This window comes from Lynx canadensis, chromosome A2 (assembly GCF_007474595.2).
Source record: "Lynx canadensis isolate LIC74 chromosome A2, mLynCan4.pri.v2, whole genome shotgun sequence".
Lineage (NCBI taxonomy): Eukaryota > Metazoa > Chordata > Mammalia > Carnivora > Felidae > Lynx > Lynx canadensis.
Genome location: NC_044304.2, coordinates 91,677,699 through 91,703,512, shown reverse-complemented (window position 1 = coordinate 91,703,512; position 25,814 = coordinate 91,677,699). Strand labels below are relative to the sequence as shown.

Below are 25,814 nucleotides of genomic sequence, written 5' to 3'. Positions count from 1 at the left end.
ACTCCTCTGAACTAGAGTGTACCTGAGGGATGCTACTATCTGCAACCCCTGTACTCAGAAATTAGTGATAAGGCAAAATAAGGCCAATTTGTAGGAACCAAGAATCTTTTAGAATTAATAAGTATTTAAAGCCTAATTCCTACAGTGTGAAATTTTAAAGCAGAGCAATTTTTTCAGGATATATTAAAGCTTCTCACCCCTAAAATACTATGACCATCCAGGCCAGTGACACTAGTTTCATAATAAGATTACAGAGGAAGAGTTGATTTCTGAATAGTGCATTTCTAATGCTGGAAAACCTTCAGGGTCCAGCCAGTCTGGTGGGGTGACTAGGAACAATGAGGAAAAATGGCTAACCGTGGTGAGTAAACTAAAGAGCTGTGGTCCTGGGAGAAATAGCGTAGAGGCTCTTAGGCAGTGCTTAGCACTTGGTGGTGGTGATGGGGGGGTTCGGGGGATGGGTGGAGCTCAAGCTTTCCCCACAGAAACACACATCTGGACAAGTGTCCATGGGAACATACAAACTCAGCATCAACAGCGACGCCTTGATTAAATGAGTTCTCAGGTTCCAGGAACAATATGGCAAAGGAGACTGTGGTCCTCATGGAAATGCCAGATACCCTGCTAGTAGAGAGGTCACGGGTCAAGGAAGTACCTATAATAATAAGAGAAGTGACTGTATTTGTTTTGTAAATTTCAGAAGCAGGCAACATTGATCACACACATAATTTTGACTCTTCAGTAGTCCTCAGTATTATTTTTTAGACATGACTGAGACTATCATTGACTATAATTACTGGCTTCAACAACTATTGAGGCATGAATTCTATATATGATAACATAATTTATGGCATAATATACCAGTTGATTCAAATAAATCAATATTGTTAAAGACTGGAAATGTGCCAATACCTAGTAAGTCCTATATAAGCATTTGCTATTGTTTGCTACGTTTGTTTGTTCATGCTGTTATGAGTTTGAAGAAAACTTCCCACAATGCTCAATTAAGTCTTTGATGTTTTTTAAAACAGAAAGTCATCGAAAACCATCCATTGTGTTCTACTTTGCATGTACTGGTGAATACTTTTATGACTGATACAAGTGGAATTGAATGTGATATATATTCTGATACCTCAGTAACACTTAATAAAATTTCATTCCATGAATTATTTGATAACGGGCATTGAGAAAAGGACAAAAGATTTTTAAATGATTACCTAGGCTACTTATATTTTTTAAATGCACTAAAAATGTGTAAGAGGAGCAAGAAGCAAGCTTCTTACAAATCTTAAATAACTTACACCAGAAAAATAAAATCATCTTTGGACTATTACACATATGAACCATCTGTGAGTGTCCTAAATGGTTGTAACATCTCTGGTTCTAGATAAAGGGTTTTATAATTTACTGAAGTCCTAAAATGTCATTCACGGACTTAGTTTTTAAATGTATTTCCACTGACAGAAGACAATTATTTCTCAGCAGTTTCTAAATGTTTGGTACTTTAGAAAAGTTGGTACTGGTCTAGTTATTTTAAAAAGTTGGTACTGGTCTAGTTATTTTAAAACACTACTCCAGTTGGGGCACCTGGGTGGCTCAGTTAAGCATTTCACTTCAGCTCGGGTCATGATCTCACAGTTCATTGAGTTTGAGCCCCAAGTCAAGCTCTATGCTGACAGCTCAGAGCCCGGAGCCTGCTTCAGATTCTGTTTTCTCTCTCTTTCTTGCCCCCCCCCCTTAAAAATAAACATTAAAAAAAATTACAAATAAATAAATGAATAAATAAATAAAATGCTATTCCAATCTAAGAAAAATAGTCCTGGCATATTAGAGATTCTTAGAGCCATATACACAAAAAGAAATGTTCAGTAACCAACTTAATTTAAAATATTTTTATTTTATTAACTAAAAAATATGTTTTGCTATTACCGTAGCTTGTCTTCGATCTGAATTTGTAAGGTTGATCATAAAATTGCAGTCCACACACAGGGTATAAGATGATATCTAAATAATAATTGGTAATATATACTTGATAATGAAGAAACATTCCTAGGGCGCGCCTGGGTGGCTCAGTCTGTTAAGCTTCTGACTTCAGCTCAGGTCATGATCTCACGGTTTGTGAGTCTAAGCCCCACGTCAGGCTCTGTGCTGAGAGCTCAGAGCCTGGAGACTGCTTGGGATTCTGTGACTCCTTCTCTCTCTGCCCCTCCTCTGCTCTGCTCAGTCTCTCTCTGTCTCTCAAAAATGAATAAATGTTAAAAAAATTTTTAAAGAAACATTCCCAACTAATATAAATTAAATTTATCTTCCTTCCATGAAATATGAATTTCTACCAAGAGGAAGAATGTTACTAAAATGAATAAACAATTTTTTTTTTAAGTTTATTTATTTATTTTAGAGAGAGAGAGAGAAGGGAAGGCGTAGAGAGAGGGAGAGAGAGAATCCCAAGCAGGCTCCATGCTGTCAGTGCAGAGCCGGATGCAGGACTGGAACTCACGAGCCATGAGATCACAACCTGAGCCAAAACCAAGAGTCAGAAGCTTAACTGACTGAGCCCAGGAGCCCCTCACATAGGTAAATTTCTAAAATGATAATCTGATCATGTATCTTTCCTGCTTCTAGCACATCACTAGATTCCAATTCCCTACCAACTAAAGTCCAAATTCTTCAGAACTACATGGGGAGTCTATCGTGATACGGACGGATGCACTGAATTTCCAAACTTACCTCTGCTACTCTTCTCACACTTTATGCTCTAGCAATTCAGAACAGCTTACAGCATCTCAAGAATACCATATTTCTTACATATCCACATCATCGAGCATCTCCTGTTACTTACAAGTCATGTTGCCTCTCCTGAAGTGCTCACCTTTACATGCTCCAGTCCCAAGCCACCCTCATATATACACCTGTGTTCTGTCTGGATCATTCCTTTTCCAACTGCAATATCCAGTTCAAAAGCTGCCTCTTCCCAAAAGGCTTTCCTGTCACCTGCCTTCTGGTAATTCAGAGGAGAAAGAATCACTCCCTGCTGTATGCAATCTTTGTTTCCTCTACATGTGCTAATGAATATGTTCTCTCTCCTGCATTAGAACATGAGCTTCCTGCAGGCAGAGCCTGTGCCTGATTTGTATTTACCCCAGGACTTAGCCTAGGAGCACAAGGAGGCACTCTGTCCTGTGTCTGCTTGAATGGCTAGATTCAAGGGAAACTTTACAGCATATTTTCTTGCCTTGTTGGCTTCAAAGTCACAAAAGAACCCTGAACCATCAGCAGGCTCTGTTGTTCTGTATGAAAAGGCCTTTATCAATACTGAGTCATTTAACAAAGAAGCTCTTTCTGAAAATATCTGAACCATCTTCACTTATTTAAATTTCCAGAAACTTACAGTAGCAAGCTTTCCAGTCGCCTCTGAGCAAATTACACAACCTAATTCCATTTCTGAACTTTTATAATTTCTAAGGGCAGACACAAGGAGAGAAATACAAATGCTTCTTCAGATAAAGGTTGTGAGCCTGCTTTAAATCACTTAGAAGCTCTGCTCTATGGGGCAAAAAATCATAATGAAACTAAATATTTTTACCAAGAATGGAATTTCTAAGACACTACATCCTTCAAAGTGACAACATAATGGCAAATTATGACCCACCAAACTCAGAGGAGCAACATTATGTCTGAGGAAATACAGACAAAATCAGTGCTAAGCAGTGAGACTTTTTCATGGAAAATTAACAAGGTAATCACTGAGGCTTCTGGGTGCTGAATCCCTTAGTACCTGATGGAGGACCAATACTAGAGAGGAGCAGTGAATCATCTTAGAATGCTCCAAGCCAACCATGAGTTGATGTATCACGACAGGGGTCGTCAAAAACCAATAAGCAGATGTTTATGTATATGCTGAGGACTGCAGGAGGAAGGTCTTCTGAATAATACCCAAGTGATATAAAACCTAATCCCTGTCTTCAAGGAGTTTATAGTCTGGAAAGGGAAATGAGGCTTAAAGAGACAAAATCACATAACATGCAAATAATGTGATTTTCAAACACAATGCAAGGTAATAAAGGATGAAGTTTCTGCTTGACTCATTCCACCAACATTGATTGAGTATAACTGAATACCTAATACTTTGCCTCAGAGTGATACAGACAATAGGAACAAGGAGATTTCAAAGGAAGGAGATGTCTATACATTCATCTGTTGTCAGAAAACTCCAAGGAGAGATGTGAACTGAGTATTCAGAGGCAGGTAATATTTAGATTTGCAGAGAAAAAGAGAAATGGCCCAAGGTGGGGAAATGGGTGGGAATTAAAACACATTACCAGGTGACATTTTTAATTTTTATTCAAATTTTTTTTAATTTTTTTAATGTTTATTTATTTTTGAGAGACAAAGAAAGACAGAGCATGAGCAGGGGAGGGACAGAGAGAAAGGGAGACAGAATCTGAAGCAGGCTCCAGGCTCTGAGCTGTCAGAACAGAGCCCGATGTGGGGCTCGAACCCACAAACTGAGAAATCATGACCTGAGCTGGAGTCAGACGCTCAACTGACTGAGCCACTCAGGCGCCCCAATTTTTATTCAAATTTTATAATGACCTATGGTTTGCGGTGTTTCAAGTCCTTCACTTGTGCATATATACACCATGCAACTCTCCTTTCCTTCATGCTTAACACTGATTCCTTCACATTACCGTGTTCTATAATTCTACACACTTTCTTGCCTCTTTAACAACAGAAAAAGGACAGAAGAAATCTTTCCTGAATTGAGAGAAGATGCACTCTATAAATGACTTGTGTGTTCATGGAGTATATGAAGAGAGACGGATACACAAAAAAACCCTGGTTTATTTGCTGAAAATTTTAAACATCCCCTGTGGCTAATAGGCTCATCTAATAAACATATTCAACACTTCAATAAACAGCATGTATTTCTTCTTGCTTCTTGGCAATTGCTTTCATCCAACTTGTTCAAAGCTCTTCAAAGACAGGGAGCCAGATTTTCCACAAGTCACTCCCTGGAGGTAATTTGGCTGGTTAAGGAGGCACATTAATTCTTTCAGGCCACAAAGGGCCATTTATTGAATACAGAGTGAAAAACCAAAAGAGAAACAAAATTCCTCTGAGCCCCAAAGATGGGTGAGAACTCCTCTCTGGGCCTTTGGGGAACATCATACTCCCTAAAGCACGTTGATTATCAGCACAGAGGAAGTAGAATTCTGCATCTTGGTTTTAATAAACCCAAGGAGAATGTCCACCAATGACTGACACTCTTATTCTGAAGTAAATTATTTCTTCACTATTTGAATATGTATAAGAAAAACTTTCAGGATCGCCTAGGTGGCTCACTCGGTTAGGCATGTGACTCTTGATTTTGGTTCAGGTCATGACCTCACAAGTTCATGAGATCAAGCCCATGTCAGGCTCTGCACTGATAGCATGGAGCCTGCTTGGGATTCTTGTTCTCCCTCTTTCTCTGCCCCCTCACACTTGTGCTCTCTCTCCTTCCCTCTCTCTCTCTCTCTGAAAATAAACATTTAAAAAAAATAAAATAAAAATTTCCATCTATGACTGTAACTGTAGCAGCCATTCAAAAACATCAACAATAAAGATGAATTAACACAACTTCAATGTGAAATTGTACCCAAAGTTTAGAGATAATAATTTTTTTGTTAATTGTATTGTTCCTACACTTAGATATTATTTTGCCTTGCTTAAATATAAGGCAGTTTGCAAAGATGATGACCTACCCCAAAGGCCTCCTAGAGACATGTCAAGGGTTTAGAGACTTATTCAATTCTGATCTTGAAAGCACCTTGGAGTATCATTTAGCCTTGAGAAAGCAGATCCAGACAAGTACACACTGAGAGAATAAAAAATTAAGACCCTCTTCTCCAGCTGGATTTGTGCATAACTCCTGCTAAAGCCAGGGCAAATTTGAATCATAATGAGAAGATCATGTCCTTCAACTAGTTTCTGGGGGCAGAAAAACATTAAGATTTATGATTCATCCTAGACCCCTACTCTTGTCTTGTCAGGTCTATTTTTAAATCTCAAATCATTAGAAAATGACTATTAAGAATTTTTGCACTTAATTCTTTCAAATATTTATAAGCATTGTTGAAACCATGTGTACTAGGGAAAATATAGAGAAAATGATGGGTTTGCACCTACTTTTTGTGATTTGTGATTCCACAAGATTTTGTTTTCAAAAATCACTTTGAGCTTCTTAGAATTAAGCTGTTCCATTTTGGAAAACACAATTTTATCAAAATAACCAGTGATAAGACTCACCATTTATTTTCTATAAAAGTGTTTAAAAGACATCTACAAATTAGGATTATCCGGTATATCATTAGATTATGATGAGGAAAACATAATCTAACACAGCCATCTCAATAGAAGGTAACCACTTACAGAGATGTGGGAAGCGATGAAAACAAGAAAAGTAAAGGTAACCAGAAACTAACAACAGCAGGAAGTTGCTACCATTTTTAGGGCAAGTGAGTAAATAGGGCAGATGGTGTTATCAGAGGCAAGGAGGGAAAGCCTGCCCACAGGAGCTGGAACCAGGCAAAAGCCACTAGGAGGGAGTGCCTTTCTGACTGGATCTAGAACCATGGAGGAGATGCAGCCACTATCTTAAACATCCCCAGAAGCACCACCAGCTTCTTCCCAACTCCTCCTGCCAATGTTCTGGCAATTCCTCCCTTTGTTCAAAGCTAATCGGAAACCAGTGAGCAATGTGGTTTACAGAAATTGGGACCCTTGTGAACCAGGGCAGTGTAGAGGAAGAAAGGGGAACGGATCTGAGCTTAACAGGCAAATGTTTAGCACAGTGTATCCTGTTTGCTCTCCAGCATCCATCCTCATGCTCCACTTGTATTTAAGTTTTCCTACAACAGGAACTGCTTATATATGCCTGTCATGGCACAACATCCTTCATACGAACTAAGCTACCCTCACCTTCTCCAGAGAGGGATAGAACGTCTCCATCAGTGTTGATTTCTCATCTAACTCAGTCAAAATCCTACCAGGGTATTCTGTACTGCAAAACTAATGAAAGAATTAAGGACAACACTCTTTATGCGAAAGAGTAGACAAAGGGAAAAGAGGAAAAGAGAAATGTGGTTAATATTGTCCATGTCCTTCAGCCAAACACCGCCAGTTGAACAAGGTGAATAAGTTGGGTTTATTACTTGCTGCATTGAGGGAGAACTAGGATGAGGATAAATCCATAACTGAAAAAGCAGCAGCAGTCACTCTTACTATGTAGGAGAAGGGGACATTTGGGTGGTTTGTGGCTTGATTAGTGTTCTTCCTTTTGTCTCATTTGATTATGGTCTCAGAGTCACCATGTCCAACATTAATTTTCTGTGAGATTATGTCCAATAGGAGAAAAACATGGCTTACTTAGGAGCATCAGACCAGTTACCAGATGTCAGGAGCTGCTTTTTGTCTTTCTCAATATACACAGAACTTATATTCATAATATATTTTTAAATATGTAAGTAAAATATGTATTTATATGTAATATACATAATACACATATCTTTTCTGTTCTTCCTTCTAGTAATGGATCATCATGAGTGGTAATTAATATTTTAACACATCCTTCTTCTAACACATATTCCATGTTCTCCTTGACCTTAGCCACCACCTTGGCAGTAGAGATTCTCCACCTGACGCAGTGACCTAGACATTATTCTCTGCAGAAGCTAAGCCTTTGGTAGTCCACCCTTTATTGGCTTGTCCTAACCTCCCATAAACTTTCACTATTAAAGTCCCCAGTGAATCTTCTAAGTCCCATCTCAAGAGCAATCCAATTTTCCTTTGTCAACTGGAATCAGGCATGTCAACCAGGTTAGTAACCTCTTTATCTATCTATTATATTGGTTCAGTGGTATGAGGAGCCCTAGATGGCCAGGTGTTAATCTAAACTGTAATTCAACTCCAGAAAACCATCTTTACACCACCCCACCCCCCTGCCCATAACTCCAGTAGTTGTGAGAGTAGCCTACTTTCCTGGTAACAAAATCCTCTGAAACATCTAAACCCAAGGCTGTAGGAATGAGAGCAAAAATCATTAGATAAATGATGAGATTTATAATGAGATAAAAATCATGAGGGAGGAAGGAGTTCTTAGCTATAATAATGAAAGGAACCATTCCTAAGCCTCTTTCTTTGACTATGGGAGATTTGGCTATGGGAGAAGGAGCACTGGATATTAGCTACCAATTCAAAGCACAGATGGCATCTTGTAGGACAGCATCACCAACTCATGGTGTATCATACCACAGTTGGAGGCATACTGGGTTTTTAGCAAGCCAGTTCACAGTTCAACAATGCCAAGTTTTTCTGGGTGACAAGGTAGATGTATGACTGGAGGATTCTGTGGCCCACTGGCTCACTTCTGCTGTGAATGATTTCCTTGGTCACATACACTATTGTATGAGATAACTTTATTCTGAATAAGTCATTCCATGAGTCCACCAATGGTGTACTGTCAGAAGTATTTTTCAGAGAAGCTGAATGAAGTGCATGAGAAACTCTTTGCACTACTTTTGTAATTTTTTGTTAAGTCTGAAATTAATTCAAAATTGAAAGTTTAGAAAAGAAAGGTTAAGTAGAAGAAGAGGAGTTGTTCCCATTAACAAGGAGACTCAGGAGGAAATAGAATTCAATGTTTATCAGATTCAAGGAGAAATATGCTATATTAATCAAAACTGCATACCTTCTTTATGTTCAAAATAAGTAATTGTTAAATACACTGATATACCATAGCATTTCAACTTATTTGAAATTGCTTTGAATTACAAACATTTTTTTCCCCATCAGGCCTATATATTTAATATTTTTTCCTTTTTTTTATTTGGTTTATTTCTTTTATTACCAGGGCAACATCTTCTCTATAGATTTTGTTCTACAAGCATGTTTTTCTTAAACTTTTGAGAAGGATTTTTTTTTTTGACAGGGGCACATATTTTCCAAAAGAGCTTAAAATTTAAATAAAAAAACAAACCCACTCATTCCTAATAAACTCTGAAGGAATTTGTATTCTTTTCTTTCTTCTTTCTTTCTTTCTTTCTTTCTTCTTTATATTTTTTACAGTTAGCTGCATTTCAGCTGCTTGTCTGATTGTTCTCTGGGTTGGTAATCTGCCCTATCACTTCAACTTGAAACTTGAATCTGCTCTACCCACTAAAAAGCACTCACTGGATAAACCGGTGTGCAGTACCTATGCTGTGTTATATTTTTATTTTCACACAAGGCACCATCTCCTTTGGCAGAGGGAGAAACACTTTTTATTTTTGTCCAGCCATGAAAAAACTTACACTTAGATACCTGAATTAACTGGTTCCATATTTCTAATTTATTCTAATCACATTTTAGCATCTTCCATTGGCTGGTACCTGGAATAACCACCCAACTGACTACTCCTTAGTTTGGCATTAGTGAGAAAAGACTCTAACTGTGAGACTGAAACAGTCCAGTCCCTGACACCATTTGCCCATTTAAAAAAATATATGGCAGTACCCAACCTGTGTTCACTTGAGGTTCCTTGACAATCCAATTCTTAAGCCACAACAGGATAATTAGTGAGTGACAAGGAAGGCAGAACAAGAAAGCCAAGACGACCAAATGATGAAACAGCCGGCAAACACTGCTAAATGCGCTGAGGACTTTAGATTTGCACTTGATACACTGAAGAGCCAGGAAAGGACATGAGGCAGGGGAATAGTTTGTTTGGCATTTTCAAAATTTATTAAAAATTACAAGGTTCTTTTCAATATGCAGGTATACGTGAGAAGTTAAGTCTCTGTCATTCAAACTTGCTGTGAGCTATTTTGATCTGATAAACAGAGGGCAGTTGGAGAGGACTTTGTTTTAAGGAGGTGAAGATGGACAGTGCCCCAAATACATTTTGTCTAGAGCCTGCTGTCTACAGCATATCATGCCGGAAAATTGTCTCCAGTCACCTGCAGCACTAGCTAGAAGTTGTATATGTCTATGAATTTAAGGCCAGTATGCACAATGTTGCCCCAGGATATGGTCCTAAGAGCACTATCTTGACTTCATTTTTTAATTAAATTAATTTGGGGATTAGACTGATTGGAATCTGATTCAATCAAAAATGTTATGAGTGAGGGGCCCTAGGATACAACCTGGCTCAGAACAATACCTAATCTGACCTGCTCACACCACCTCTTCAAGAGTAAACCCTTCCCTGATATAAAAAATATACTACCAGTGTACTTTTAAAAGCAGGATTTCAAAGAACAAAGCCAGAACCTGTGTAAGCCAGATCTGATGTCTTTTCAAACAGTCACTTTGCTGAACTTTAAGAAAGATTAACTTAACTTAAATTTAATTTAATTTGATTTAAAATTTTTAAAAATTGGGGGGAAGCACCTGGGTGGCTCAGTCAGTTGAGCTTCGGCTCAGGTCATGATCTCATAGTTCATGAGTTTGAGCCCTACATAGCACTTTGCACTGAGAGCAAAGAGCCTGCTTTGGATTCTCTGTCTCCCTCTCTCTTTCTGCTCCTCCCCTGTTCACGTATGTGCTCACTCTCACGCTCTCTCTCTCTCAAAAATAAAATTTTAAAAATATACACACACATATATTGTGTGTGTATATTTTAGCCTTTCTCTTTCCATCATCTTGGAGCCTGTGGAGGCCTTCTGGGAACAAGACTCTTAAAACAACAAATATGTCCAGAAGGCTGTGGTTCAAGGCCATTTTTGCTGGCTATAAGAGGGCCTCCAGAACCAGAAGGAGCAATTTTATTCTTAAAATTGAAGGTATTTATGCTCTAGATGAAACCGAATTCTACCTAGGCAAGAGATGTGCTTATGTGTACAAAGCAAAAAACAACACAGTGACTCCTAGTGGCAAACCAAATGAAACTGGAGTAATCTGGGGAAAAGTAATTCATGCTCATGGAAACAGTGGCATGGTTCATGCCAATTTCCGAAGCAACTTTCCTGCTAAAGACATTGGCCACAGAATCCATGTGATGCTGTATCCTTCAAGGATTTAACTTACTGAAGAGTAAATAAATAAATGTGTAGATCTGCTCTTATTAAAAACAGTCAGTTAAGCGTCCAACTTCAGCTCACGTCATGATCTCGTGGTTTGTGACTTCAAGCCCCAAGTCGGGCTCTGTGCTGACAGCTCAGAGCTTGGAGCCTGTTTCAGATTCTGCGTCTCCCTCTCCCTCTGCCCCTACCCCCCTCGCATTCTCTCTCTCTCTCTCTCTCTCAAAAATAAACATCAAAAACAAAAAAGCTTTTTTTTTTTTTTAATTTACTTCCTACACATCATTTCCTGAAAAAAACCCAAAATGTCTCTGTGATACCTTTATAAGCAACTCTAATTTTGAACTGATAATTTGTGCATCCACATTATGCCCAGGAAAGCATGAATCATATAGATCCCATTATGTGATTATGCAAATGCACACTAAATATACAATTACAAGCATATATGGGCAGTGAAATTTAATTAATTATTATGACTTAGCTCACTTGCCCAACGTAGTTTTATTAACTAACAGTCCACAGATGTGTTTCCTCTCTTGATTCATTTACATTTTAATACCATGTAGAAATGATAAATTATCGTAACAGCAGATGATAAAAACAGATGGAATTAACATAATTGAACCCAAGATCATTTACATAGGTTTGAATTGAACAGTTTGTGTATTTAAGTCAGTATTAAATGCTTTATTCTTGTATGGTGGTTATTTAGGAAGAATTTCACAAACACATACACGCAGACATTAAAACCAGCCAAGGACATTTAAAAATGCATATTTAAAGGCTATTAAATAGCTTTTAAAGTGATGAGCAATCACTAATTATACTTAAAGGTATAAATATGAAAAGAAAAATGCGATCAAAAGGATCAGACAGAGTAACACAGAGGTTATAAAAATTATCAGTAAACACTAATGCTAAGTGAAATGAACATTTGACAAATTACTAGGTATCACTGAAAATCTCAGCCACTTATAGATTACATTGTCCCCTGGAGGGCTGCATTCTAAACTTAAATAATTGATGATCTTTCTAAAGACAAAATCTAAAACCACAGGAATCACTTCATTCCATTCCAAAATAGTATTTGTATGTTTGTGTGTATGCATCCGCAAGTCTTTTAATGGGCATATATCTGAATTGACATACAAAACTATTACTCCCGTTTCTTTGAAATCCCATCAAATAAAATTGCAATTACATTAAAAAGTCAGTATTTGGGGCATCAAATTTCTCCAATGTCAAAAAAGAAAACTTGTTCCTATTTGTCAAAAAAATCATTACAGGAATAGCATAGGACATGAACTGGTTACCAGACAATAACTGCTCAGTGGTCCATAGAGAGCCTTCCTTCCCTCGTTTATATCATGATATTCCTGGCGGAATCCTCCTTTGGTGGGAAATAGAGGATTATAAATGTGTGGACTTCACACTACCTTCACTTTCCTCAAATAGTTTTTTTTAACCATAATTCATCTCTCAGGGGGTATCTTCAACCTTAACACTTTACTTCTAGCTTTATGTTTGTGGTGCTAAAAGAAAGAGCCTAAAATTGTGTGAATAAGAAAAGACCACTTCCTAAAATTGAATTATTGTATAGCCAAATATGGGAAAAAAATTTAAAACATTGGGATAAGTATTTCTATTCAGAGCTTCATCTTGCCATACTGCAGAAAATGACTTTTTTTTTATCCCAGGATTGCCTTTGGGATTCAGAGATATTTGAGATCTGGGTTTACCCCTTCAGGTTAAAAAGGCCAAGTGTGTCTGCCATGAAGTCATTAAGGCTAATCAATATTGAAACACCAGTAGAAGTGGGCCTCCAAAGCTATACCATCTAGGGAAGAAGGGGAGGAGCCAGAGATGAGTCAACTGCAAAGGATTAAGATATAGTTTCATCAGAAGAAACATGATTAAAATGGGTGAGAATCAACCACTTGGCTGTCCATAGACAGGGATTTTTTGTTTTATTTTGGAACTTCCAAGAAATTATAAAGCTAAGTAGGTACAGTAAAATAGTCTCACTAGAAAGAGAATAAAATCACATAGTGTTCCTCAGCACAATCATCATTTGTGCTTGATGTAAGTATAGTAGCTTATTTCTTATTTCTAATTAGATTTCTGAAATAAAAAGATACAATGCCACACCTCTCTCCATACCCACACCTCAAATCTGCATTCACTGCCCTTGTAAGCCCTTCCTTCACCATTTTTATATTCTCAGGGTCATCAAGGAGCCTCTTCAATGGTTAAAAATAAAATAATTTTATTTATAAACATAAAATGGCTAGTTATCTAGCTAACTTAGAACCTCATGAACAACTTAAAACCTAGTAATTTCTATGATTTATATTTAACCCACATTGTTGGCAAATATGTGTTTATTAGCTTATCTTTCCTGGAATAACCATAAGAAGGTCTTAAAATCCTGACAAAGTTTTCTGGGAATTAGAACACTTTTCAGTGTTATATACTATTAAGCCACTTTTATTGGTAGCTATGAAAATTTTATATCTTCATAAATAAAAAATATTTTTATAACATCAAGTCCTTACTCTCTACAGTAATATTTGAGTTCTAGAAACTTTGATACCCATAGTGAAGAGAGGAAGTTACATTTGATGGTGATACCACACCACATCTGTGCCAATGCTCAAGAGCTGGGCGAAGACCTCCAACCGATGGCCAATACGACTGCATTGACTGCTCTGCAGAGGATCATGAATCACCTTCTATCTATACTGTTAATCCTGCCTGCATTTGCAGTAACAATTGCCATCCCCACTTTACCATTCTAAGTGTGCTCAAAATGGTTTCACTGTCAACCATGGAAAACACTACCTTGCAAATTCCCTGTTCACAGGTATATTTCCAAACCTTTTAATGAAGCAAATGAATTTTCTCTATCACAGAATCCTTCATTCACAGAAGTTTAAAATATCGGTGTTGCAGCACCTCTAAAAATGTAATCCAAAACCTTGGTTGCTGTGGGAAGCTCCAGTAGTCAAGCAATCAGACTGCAGATTATACTGCATATACAGCTTCTCTTGAGCTCCATAGGTTTAATAACTCTGATAATTGGTCCTAATTTGTTTTGTGGCTGTTTTAAACCTTCTAGTTGTTTGGAATTTTTGTTGATTTCTGTTTAGAGCAAATTGCTTCCCTTGTTAGATATCTTAGCTCTACATTTTCTATGATTTAATGGGCTAGTTCTTCTGGTTGTCTGAGCCCTTCAATTACCAGAATTTTAGATTTGTTTTTAATCCCAACAGAAAACCAGAAGAGCTCCAACTCATCCATAGTTAGAGATTTCGGACAACTACATTCCGCCCCCCCCCCCCCAACTGAGCTCCACATTAGGTATTTCACTCTGAACTACTTGGCCCACAATACCTTGACGGAAACTGGGGACATAATACTGCCAACCTATTTCTAGCTCAGTGGATGAACGTTTGTTGGCTGATTCTTCACCTTCAACTTAGTCATAAACGAGCAGCCCTGACTCCCAAGTCAGTGATGTGATTTCTGTGCACTGTGTGCTAAAATGAGATACCTAACAGATCTGTGCTGAGTGTTTAACATGCCTTGTTTACCATCTGATCACAGACCATCTCTAGAATTCCCACCTCTCAGCATCCTCCTGCTGTATGAGACTCCAAACTCCTGTGGCCACGTTCCTTCCTTTCACAAAGGAAGTTCATTCCTGCTCTGGAGCCCCTGCAGTTGCTGTTTCTAGAAATCTCTTCTCCAAAATCTCCTGATTGTACCTTCCTATCATTTAAGCCTCAGGGAAATGTCCGTGGTGCCTTATCTGATTTCTCATTCAGAGTGCATACCTCACCTCCTCACACACATCACACAAATAAGGAGGCTTCCAGAGGGTTCCAAGAGAAGGTAGAATGCTAGCAGCTTAGGCTGGCCAAACAAGACATTACTTTGCAGAGTCAAGCTCTGGAAGCTAAAAACTTTTCCAGATTTCAGAGTTGATATAAGTTAAAGTCTGAGCTTTTTCATGACATAGTCTTGAAGTGCCTTCTGATAATCCATACTATTTTCATGATGAGGCCATTTGATTTCATTTAATACTTTCCAAAACAGCATTCTATGTGACAACTTTGATAAGATGCAAAATAAATCTGAAACAATTTGTGAGGGCACCTAGCCTGTGCTAGGACACAGCAGATGCTTATAATACTCTTGACTGACTACACATATAGTATATTTTAAAATGACAATTACCTTCTCTGACAGATGCCAGGCTATACAAGTCAACTCTGCCTGCTACCAAGAGTATGGCATTTTGAAGTCATTCCCTTCCTTTTCTATTAGGGACCTTCCTTTGAAAGGCAAAGACTTAAGGAATTGTAGCAAACCCCTGTTGCATTGTATAGTCAGGCTCTCTTCTGCAAGAAATCCCCCTTTGGCCCAAACAACTAAAGGGGTTCCTGAAGCCAAGTGTCTCTGTGATTTTGCCCTAACTAGGCCAGTGAGACTTCTTCTTCCAGGTATTTAAATTTCTGATCTAAAAGATACAAAACTGCAAGTTCCTAATACCTGTAAGATAAACAATAGAGTTCTTCATCTGTTCCATACAGCAACCACTAGTTGTAGGTGGTTACTTAAAATTAAATTTCAAATTCAATTAATTAAAATTAAAAATTCAGTTCATCAGTTGCATTAGCCATATTTCAAGTGCTCAATATTATAGGCCATTTCCATCATCACAGATGATTCTATTAGACAGATTTGCTCTAGAAGAAGGCTCAACTAACTACATCCCACAGGCCAAATCTTTCTGTATAATTAATGAGATGAGAAGAGGTTTTTTTCATTTTTAAATGGCTAGGAAAAAATGCTTAAAGGTGAATATTTTAAGATATGTGAAAATTATGTGAAAGTCAAATTTCTGAGTTCAGAAATAAAGTTTTATTCGAACAGAGCCATGCCCATTCATTTGTGTATTACAGATGGCTGTCTTCATGCTACAATGGCAGAGTTAAGTATGTGCAACAGAGATCATATGACCAGCAAAGTCTAAAATATTTATTTTCTGGCCCTTTATAGAAAAAGTTTGCTAACTCCTGCTCTAGAGAGAGGTGCCAAGGACTCTAAAGCTTTCTCAGATTCTGAGAGTTATGAAAAGACCAGATAATTCTTACACTGAGGTGCTAATAACTTGACAGGCATGTGAAAAGGTTTTCCATTTCTGTGATGGAGATTGGAAAGGAGAAGGACCATTGTGAACAGGTGGTATTGGAGGGAATAAAGGGGAAGAGTGCCTTCTTCCCAATGTCAACAGACAGGTACCAGAGCATCATATTTTATTGCGCTAGCTGCAGTATACCCAGACCCCCCACTGCCTAAAAAGGAATGGTAAAAAAAAGAAGCCCTAGCATTCCTTAGTCTAAACAAGGGCTCCTAGATCTCCTCTGTGAGAATCCTGCTAAGTTCCCTTAAGTGAACACAGCACCAACTCTCCCTGCAGCTGCACAGCCAGACACACAGGCCAGAGCTGATGGGCAAATTAGGCCTCAAACCAGGTGTAAGTGCAATCGGAGTGGAAATATGTGACAGCATCCTCGGTGAACTGTGAACGCCTCCCTACACCAAAAGGAGGCACGCTGGTTATGTGTGAGTGTTTCTTGAAAAGATGTCATTACATAAGGGTAATCACAAGTCAAGAAATGTCCAGGGTCACCACACTGCATGAGTTATACTTTACTGGGACTTGCCATAATTGACAGAACAAAAAAGAATCCTAGGCAGAAGAATTCAAGAGATCAAGATAGAATTCCTGAAATGGGTACAGATATGAAAGTGTCTAGGGGCTCAGAAGAAAGGCTGAGCTTCACAGAAATTCTGGGTCACTTGCTGTGACAAGTAATTCTCAACTTAGGACTCTCACAATAGGAGACTCCAGAGAGTCTTCTCTCTAGTAATGAGCCTGACAATCATGTTTCATTTTCTCAAGGAGGTGCCAGGTAATCACTTTGCCTCTAGCTCTAATATAATCACTATGGGAAAGTGGGTTAGAGCACCAGCGTGACATCAGATGACCTGAATTTGAATCCTGTCCCCACCACTTATTAGTTGCCTCATTCTTCTCAAATGTAAAACAAGATACTTATAAATTTGTTTTGGTGAATAACCTATATATTAAAAAAAAAAAAAACAGCTTACCTGAAATACACAAGAGTGTAATATGGATGCAGATTTAGAAGATATTACTAATGGCCTGGCCAATGGCAATCACTGCCACCACCTTCGTTGCAGACTCTTGAGAATGTCTGGTCACTGTATAGTTCCAAGAAATGGATCATGATCTGTTTAAATCCAATCTGACAACCTTGTTCCACACTTTCCCAGTCACCATTACATTTAGTGCTTGTCAACTGTTCCAGTTCTGGCCGACCAGACCTTTGTAGAAAGTGCCTGCTGGAGAGATGGTGGGGGTGGAGGTAGGCCTGGGAAAGCTTTGGTTTGCTCACTTGGAAGGGGACAGTGAAGTTAACAAATATGAAGAAAAGGCCACAAGAATTCCAGAGCCACAGCCATAACACCCCTTAGCCACTGGACCAATAGCCAATACTCCAGAGTCCCCACGTTGTGAGAAAAATAAACCTCTACCTATTAGACATCATCTAACCTTCACCCATTCTTAAAAATGGATTAGATAGAATAAAGGTACCCAAACTGCACTGACCAGTTTTTTTAATTTCCCTAGAAATTTACCAGTCACCCATATGGGAAAAATGGGAAAATGGGAAAGAAGGGACAAGTGTCAACCAGACTTTCCATCCCTTGCAATCACCTCCTGGGGAGTCCTTTAAGCCCTAATCCTCTACTACCTCATTAGGAAATCTACAGTGGCTCAGAGAAGTCATCATAGCTGCCACAAGCAGCCACATTTTCCTTGGCTGGAACCACCTAATGCTGCCAGGAGACAGACACAGGATAACAAAAACTGACACTTTTCAAGTACTTACCACATACTAAGGACTGTTTAAGACCATTATACCCATTGACTTATCTAATACAATTATCCACTAATGTCACTACTATTACTAACCCCATTTTATAAAATGGAGAACTGAGGCACAGAAGATTTGAGTGATAGCCAAAAGGTGATGGCTCCAAGATCCAAAGTGAAGCAAAATGAGTCTGTGAATTTAAGCACTACATGCTAGTACCCCTTCCTCTGAGGTGGCAACAAACCTGAGGTTTCTGCAAGGTAAGGAGTTGGATTGATTTGGTAAATTGATGGGGCAGACCTTTCAAAAACCCCAATCTCTTATTCTGCCTAGTCAACTCTTTACCAAGCTCTTCTACCTAGAAGAAGTAATAGGTCAGAAAGTTAGCCAACCTAAATGCCTACCAACCGCTACGAAGGAGTGGAAGGTGTTAGCTTTGAAAACAATGATGAAGAGACCCACCTGAGGGGAGAGAAACTCCCCAGAAGAGAGATATAAAGATAGCATTTTATATAAAGATATAACGATAACAAGATAGAATTTACAAGGTGAGATACCATTTATCCCCGCCTGTACCGGCACTCAGACTGTCAGGATGTGGCTCTTACTCTCACATCTCCTCTGACCCTGATACTAAGTTGATATCTGTCCAGCAGATCTGTGCGGCATCTCAGCATCTAAACCTGGGTAACTGCTTAAGCCATTGTCTTGAAGTAGAGCAATCCAAAGCTCATCTAACTTGACACAGGCCTATTACTGGGGAGAGAGACACAGCATTAGTTTGGGGCTAAGTTGTCCTGTTCAGGATGAATAACTCAGCTGAACAACTATAAAATTTTCTTTTCATATTGTACCTGAAGTAAATTATATGTAATTTCATTAAAAGAAAGGAATGGCTTAAGTGACCAGTAAAAGCATCTTTTGGTTCTACTGGTTCTTGGTAACCACTGCAGCATTTCTAATGGAGCCCACATTCGTGTTTGTTTACATACTCATTTGTTTAAGATACAAACTACTGAGTTCTTGCAATGTGACAGGCACAATGTAAAATCATATTAACAAAGCAAGCAATGTGCCCCATATCCCTTCAATTTCCTTCTAGAGGTTTTAGGAATGGAAACTACATTTAATGCTGCTACATTAATGTATCTTGTATTTGCCTGTCCTGTGAAACAGAACCTTGAATTCTCTGATAAGCATGATGGCAGCAGAGTACAGATAGGCAGCTCTTCTGGAGAGGGTCTATTTGGAAAGTGATTAGCATTTGAATTGAGAAATGATTGATGACTGAGGACAATAAAGTGTATAAGGTAGGGGTTCCAAAAAAGGAAGGCTGACTTTTAAAGCATTTGATAAATGTCTGACGGATTTCACCTCACAGATCCACTCTTTCTTATTCTAAAATGTCTGTTCCTTCCTTTATTCCATGCCATCCCCAAAACTGTCTACTGTTCCCGGGTACACACACACACACACAACCACACACACACACACACACGCTCAAACACCAACTGTCACCATTCACCCTAACCCCCTCCCCCAAAAACACAGATTTAGGGTATTAAAATTATTTTTTCCTCACATACACACACACAAAACAAGTCTGCTGAATTAATATCATTACAAAATTGTCTGTTTAATGGGTGATAATTGTTCTGAAGGAAACTGTCTGCATGTATTTTACGATCACCTTTAGGAAGCCCAGTAACCTATAGAAGTCCAGATACTTTTTAAGGAAAAGAAAGAGGTTCTGATATTGCAAACTGTGAAAGGCCACACAAGGTGTTATTTTTAGGGAAAAAAACCCCACATTTTATACTTAAAAAAAAAAGACACCATCCAAATTAATGTTTAACTAGGTAAAAACACACAAATTAAACTCAGATTCCCCCCCCTCCCTTTTGAAATCAAGAAAAGGAAAGGTTCCCAGGTCCATGGAGAGCACAATTGCCCCTGATCCTGGAAGAATGACAGTGAATGAGATGAAGAGACCACGTGGCAAGTCATAACACAAGTTTATCTTCCATCTGGGAATTATGTTGGATGTGTCTTTCACTGAGCTCTGTGACCATGATTTGGTCAAAAAACCTTATGACCTGGTATCATTTCCTGAAAGCACAATGTAAAAAGTGTTTTATTACCAACCCAGTAGACGTTTTCAGCTCTCATGGAAACGAAGTAGGCAATTCAAGAAGAAAGCTATAGGTGGTTACACGGTTCACCTCTCCTCTGGATTTACACCAATTGCTTTGTGTTCAGGTTTTCAACCCCTTTGGCAATGCTACTTGCCAGAAACCCTTAATAGAGCTGAAGAGAAGCAAAACTGTCAGCTGCAATAGAAGGCCACAACAGATGAATAATATATTTCCAAATTAATTGAGTATGAACAGTTGGCCATGTCTGCCAGGTTATTTTATTGTATGATTTGCAGGCTAATAATGAAGACTGAGTTCTTAATTATAGGATTTGCATTCCTCTACTCCATCATAAAATCTCAGACAAAAGCTGTTTTTTCCTTTACTGAAATAGGATTTGAATGCATGATAGGGAAGTGGGGATGGGTGGCAAACGTAAAGCCTTTCTAAATAGTAATTTAAGGTCTAAAGGTCCCTCTCAAGTTACCAAAAACTATCAGTAATAAAATTCAGCTCTTGGCCCCACAAGTCTAGATGCTCCATTTTTTGTACTACAGGCAGGAAAGAAAATGCGGATACTTTTTTTAAAAATGAAAGAAACCCATCTTAGGGGAAGATGGTGGAGTAGGAGGACCCTAAGCTCATCTTGTCTCATGGATACAACTAGATAAAACACCCACATCCATGCCAGATAAGCCAGAAAACAGCCCAAAGATGGGCAGAACAGACTCTCCACAGCTAAAGGTATCAGAAGAGGCCACATCCAAGAGGGTAGGAAAGATGGAGGCATGGTCGGGACTAAAGGGCCCTGTGGGACTGTCCACAGGATGGAACAACACAGAAGCCAAGAAGGAAAAGAAATAAACCTTAACACCAGGTACCCAAGGCATGGGGAATCCCCATAACATTTAGTTTTGAAACCCAGCGGGGCATAATTTCAGGAGTTCTTATAATCAGCAGGTCTTAACACCTGGAACCTTATAAATCAGCAGGCTTGGCTTTGGGAAAGCCAGGAGGGTGATGGGAAACTGAGTTCTTGCCCTTAAAGAGACAGCACAACAAACAGCCCCACTGATATACAGCACGGAAGCAGCAGTCTGGAAAACCCCTGGGGTACACCAAAAGGAGATTTGTTTACTAATCTCAGAGTCTATGCTGGAGGAGCAGAGATCACTGGGAAACTTCTCTAGGAACAAAAGAGCTGGTGGGCACCATCTCCCTCTCCCACCTTCCAGCCTAGACGCATAGACACCTGCTGAACCAGGACAGTGCCAATACTCACTACCTAACTTGCTAACAGCACACTCTGCCCACGTATTCTCCTGCAGACCAGCCCACTCCAGCTAGGCCCACATCCTCCCCCACAGCACAACTGTGCAAACCTTGCTAACAACATGTGTCCAGCCTCTGCCTTCTCCTGAAGACCTGCACTCATCCAATATACCATTGGCTAGAACCCATCCAAAGTGATGCCACAAGCCTGGAAGTGTGCAAGCAGCCCCTACAGGGACCAGTACCATTCCAAAGTGACTCCTGCCCCAGAGAGAGAAGAGGAAAACCATACATACCAGTCCAACTGCAGCCCCAGCAGTGGACCGGGGACACACGTCAGGTCTGTCTACAGGCCCTGCCCACCAACAAAAGCTTTTCAGGGGACCACACAGGGAGGGCACCCTGCAATTCACTGGAACTGCAGCTCTGGCAAATGCCTCATCTGACCCAACTCAAGTCCAAGGCAGTCCCGGATTGGCCCATTAACAACACAGGGGCCAAACCCTGCACAGTAGACAAAGAGAGCCATTGCAGATGAACAAACTGAAAGAAAAAGTGGTTCAGCCACAACAGCAGGGTGCATGCAACACACATAGGAGATATCTCAGAGGCACCAGGTTCTGGTGAACAGGGGACACAGCACTACAGAGCACTAGAGGATCTCTTCTTCACAAGGCCACTAGTTTCAAGAACAGGAGATGGAGCTGCCTTTCATAACATAGGAAATAGACACAGAGAATTAGACAAAATGAGGAAACAAAAAATATATATATCTAAAATAAAAGAAGAAGGGGTGCCTGGGTGGCTCAGTCAGTTAAGCATCCGACTTCGGCTCAGGTCACGATCTCACAGTTTGTGAGTTCAAGCCCCACGTCGGGCTCTGTGCTGACAGCTCAGAGCCTGGAGGTTGCTTCGGATTCTGTGTCTCCCTCTCTCTCTGCCCCTCCTCTGCTCATGCTCTGTCTCTGTCTCAAATATAAATAAAACATTAAAAAAATGTTTTAATAAAAGAAGAGGACAAAGCAAGGGAGCTAAACAAAACAGAACAAATTAATATGCCTGATAGAGAATTTAAAGTAATGGTCACAAAGAGACTCACTGGACTTGAAGAACGAGTAGAAGACCTCAGTGAGACCCTCAACAAAGATAGAAAACATTAAAAAGAACCAACCAGAGATGAAGAACTCAATAATTGAATTTAAAAATATATATATTACATGAAATAAATAATAGACTAGAGGAAGCGAACACAAGTCAGAGGCCTGGAAGACAGAGTCATGGAAAGCAATGAAGCTGAACAGGAGAGAAAAATTAAAATAGACTTAAGGAAACTCAGTGACTCCACCAAGCATAATAACATTCACATTATAGGGATCTCAGAAGAAGAAGAGAGAGAAAAGGGGGGAGAAGTATTATTCAAAGACATAATAGCTGAGAACTTCCTGAATCTGAGGAAGGAAACAGAAATCCGGATCCAGGAAGCACAGAAAGCCCTCAACAAAATCAACTCAAAGAGGTCCTCATCAAGACACACAGTTAATTAAAATAGCAAAAAAGTAGTGATAAAGATGGAATTTGAAAAGCAACAAGAGAAAAGAAAACAGTCACATACAAGGGAAATCCCTTAATGCTATCAGCTGATTTGTCGGCAGAATTTTGCAGACAGATGAGAGTGACATGATATATTCAAAGTGCTGAGAGAAAAAACCCCTGCAACTAAGAACTCTACACAGCAGAACTATCATGGAGAATAGAAGGAGAGATAAAGAGTTTCCCAGACAAATCAAAATTAAAGGAATTCAAGCCCTACTAAACCAGCCCTACAAGAAATATTAAAAGGGACTCTGAGGGAAAAGGAAAGACCATAAACAGTAGTAAGAAAATAGGAAGCAAAAAAGCAGTAAAATTAAGTATACCTATAAATATCAGTCAAAGGATTAAAAAAATAGAATGATGTAAGTATGACACCATATACCTAAAACATGTGGGAGAGAGGAGAAAAAAATGAAATTAAACTTACATGGCCATCATCTTGATATAGACTGCTATATGCAGAAGATATATATACAAACCTGCTGGTAACCAAGATCAAAAATCAGTAATAGATCTGCAAAATTAAAGAGAAAGGAATCCAAATACATCACTAAAGAAAGCCAGCAAACCATGAGAAGTGAGCAAGAGAAGAAAGCAACACAGAAGAACTACAAAAACAATCATAAAATAGGTAACAAAATGGCAATAAATACATGCCTATCAATAACTGCTTTGAATGTAAACAGACTAAACACTCTCATCGAAAGACACAGGGTGACAGAATGGATTCAAAAAAGCAAGACCCATATATGAGATTCATTTCAGACCTAAAGACACATGCAGATTGAAAATAACAAGATGGAAAAAGATTTATCATGCAAAAGGAAATGAAAAGAAAACAAGAATAGCAATACTTGTATAAAATACTTTTTTTTTTTCAAAGTTTATTTATTTTTGGGACAGAGAGAGACAGAGCATGAACGGGGGAGGAGCAGAGAGAGAGGGAGACACAGAATCGGAAACAGGCTCCAGGCTCCGAGCCATCAGCCCAGAGCCTGACGCGGGGCTCGAACTCACGGACCGCGAGATCGTGACCTGGCTGAAGTCGGACGCTTAACCGACTGCGCCACCCAGGCGCCCCACTTGTATAAAATACTTTAAAACACAGATTGTAATGACAGACAAAAAAGGACACTATATAATGAAAAAGGATCCAACAAGAAGATGTAACAACTGTAAATATTTATGGACACAACACGGGAGTACCCAAATACACAAAGCAGCTAATAATAAACATAAAGGAAGTAATCTATAGTAATGCAATAATAGTGGACTTTAACACCCCACTTACATCAGTGGATGTAAACAGAAAATCTAAACAGAAAATCAAGACAGAAACAGTGGCCTTGAATGACACAATGCACCAGATAGATGTAAAACGTACACTTAGAACATCCCATCCTTATACAGCAGAATACACACTCTTTTCAAGGGCACTGGAACACTCTCCAGAATAGAGTACATATTAGACCACAAAACAAGTCTCAACAAATTCAAAAAGATACGCATCTTTTCTGACCAGAACTCTATGAAACTAGAAGTGAGCCAAAAGAAAAAATCTGGAAAGAACACAAATACATACAAGAGTTAAAAACATGCTTCTAAACAATGAATGAGTCAACCAGGAAATCAAAAAAGAAAGAAAAAATAAATGAAGACAAATGAAAATGAAAACACAATGGTCCAAAATCTTTGGAATGCAACAAAAGCAGTTCTAAAAGGGAAGTTTATAGCAATACAGGTATACCTCAAGAAGCAACAAATATCTCATATAAACAACCTAAACTGATACCTAAAGGAGCTAGGAAAAAAACAAAAATAAAATCAAAATCCAGTAGAAGGAAGAAATAATAAACATTAGAGCAGAAATAACACAATAGAAACGAAAACAAAACAAAACAAACAAATCAATAGAACAGACAATAAAACCAGGTGGTGGGTCTTTGAAAAGATCAACAAAATTGACAAAGTTTTAGTCAAATTCATCAAGGGGGGGGTAATCAAAATCAGAAATGAAAGAGGAAAAATAACAACTGACACCACAGAAATATAAAGGACTATAAGAGAACATTATGAAAAATCATATGCCAACAAATTGGACAACCTAGAAGAAATGGATAAATTCCTAGAAAGTATAATCTCCCAAACTGAGTCAGAAAGAAGAGAAAAATCTGAACAGATTATTAGTAACAAATTAAATCCATAACCAAAAAACCTCCCAATGAACAAATATGGTCTCACAGGCGAATTCTACCAAACATCAAAAGAAGAGTTAATACCTATTCTTCTCAAACTACTCCAAAAAACAGAAGAAGAAGGAAAGCTTCCAAATTCATTTTATGAGGCCAGCATTAGCCTGATATCAAAACCAGAATAAGACACTACTAAAAACTACCAAAAAACTACTAGAACTGATTAATGAATTCAGTAAAGTCACAAGATACTAAATAATATACAGAAACCCATTGCATTTCTATACACTAATAATAAAGTAGCAGAAAGAGAAATTAAGAAAAAAATCTTACTTGTAACTGCACCTAAAATAGTAAAATACCTAGGAATAAACTTAAGCCAGCAGGTGAAAGACCTATACTTTGAAAACTATAAAACACTGAAGAAAGAAATTGAAGATGACACAAACAAATGGAAAGATATTCCATGCACATGGACTGAATTAACAAATATTGCTAAAATGTCCATACTACCCAATGCAATCTACAGATTTAATGCAATCTCTATCAAAATATCAACAGCATTTTTCACAGAACTAGAACAAAAAATGCAAAAGTTTGTAGGGAAACATG

At 38.6% G+C, this 25,814-nt stretch overlaps 1 protein-coding gene and 1 long non-coding RNA gene across 2 annotated transcripts; one reads left to right on the top strand and one right to left on the bottom strand.

The window, feature by feature from the left end:
* Nucleotides 1–266: 266 nt before the first annotated feature.
* On the bottom strand, nt 267–17,838 carry LOC115508878. Its single transcript, XR_004343292.1, has 2 exons — nt 17,220–17,838; nt 267–655 (listed from the first exon to the last, which is right to left on the bottom strand). It is a non-coding gene; the product is annotated as an uncharacterized LOC115508878 (long non-coding RNA).
* Nucleotides 10,709–11,115, top strand: LOC115508874 (60S ribosomal protein L35a-like). Its single transcript, XM_032592397.1, has one exon. The coding sequence runs from the start codon at nt 10,709–10,711 to the stop codon at nt 11,036–11,038; it is 330 nt and encodes a 109-aa protein (XP_032448288.1). The 3' UTR covers nt 11,039–11,115.
* Nucleotides 17,839–25,814: the final 7,976 nt, after the last annotated feature.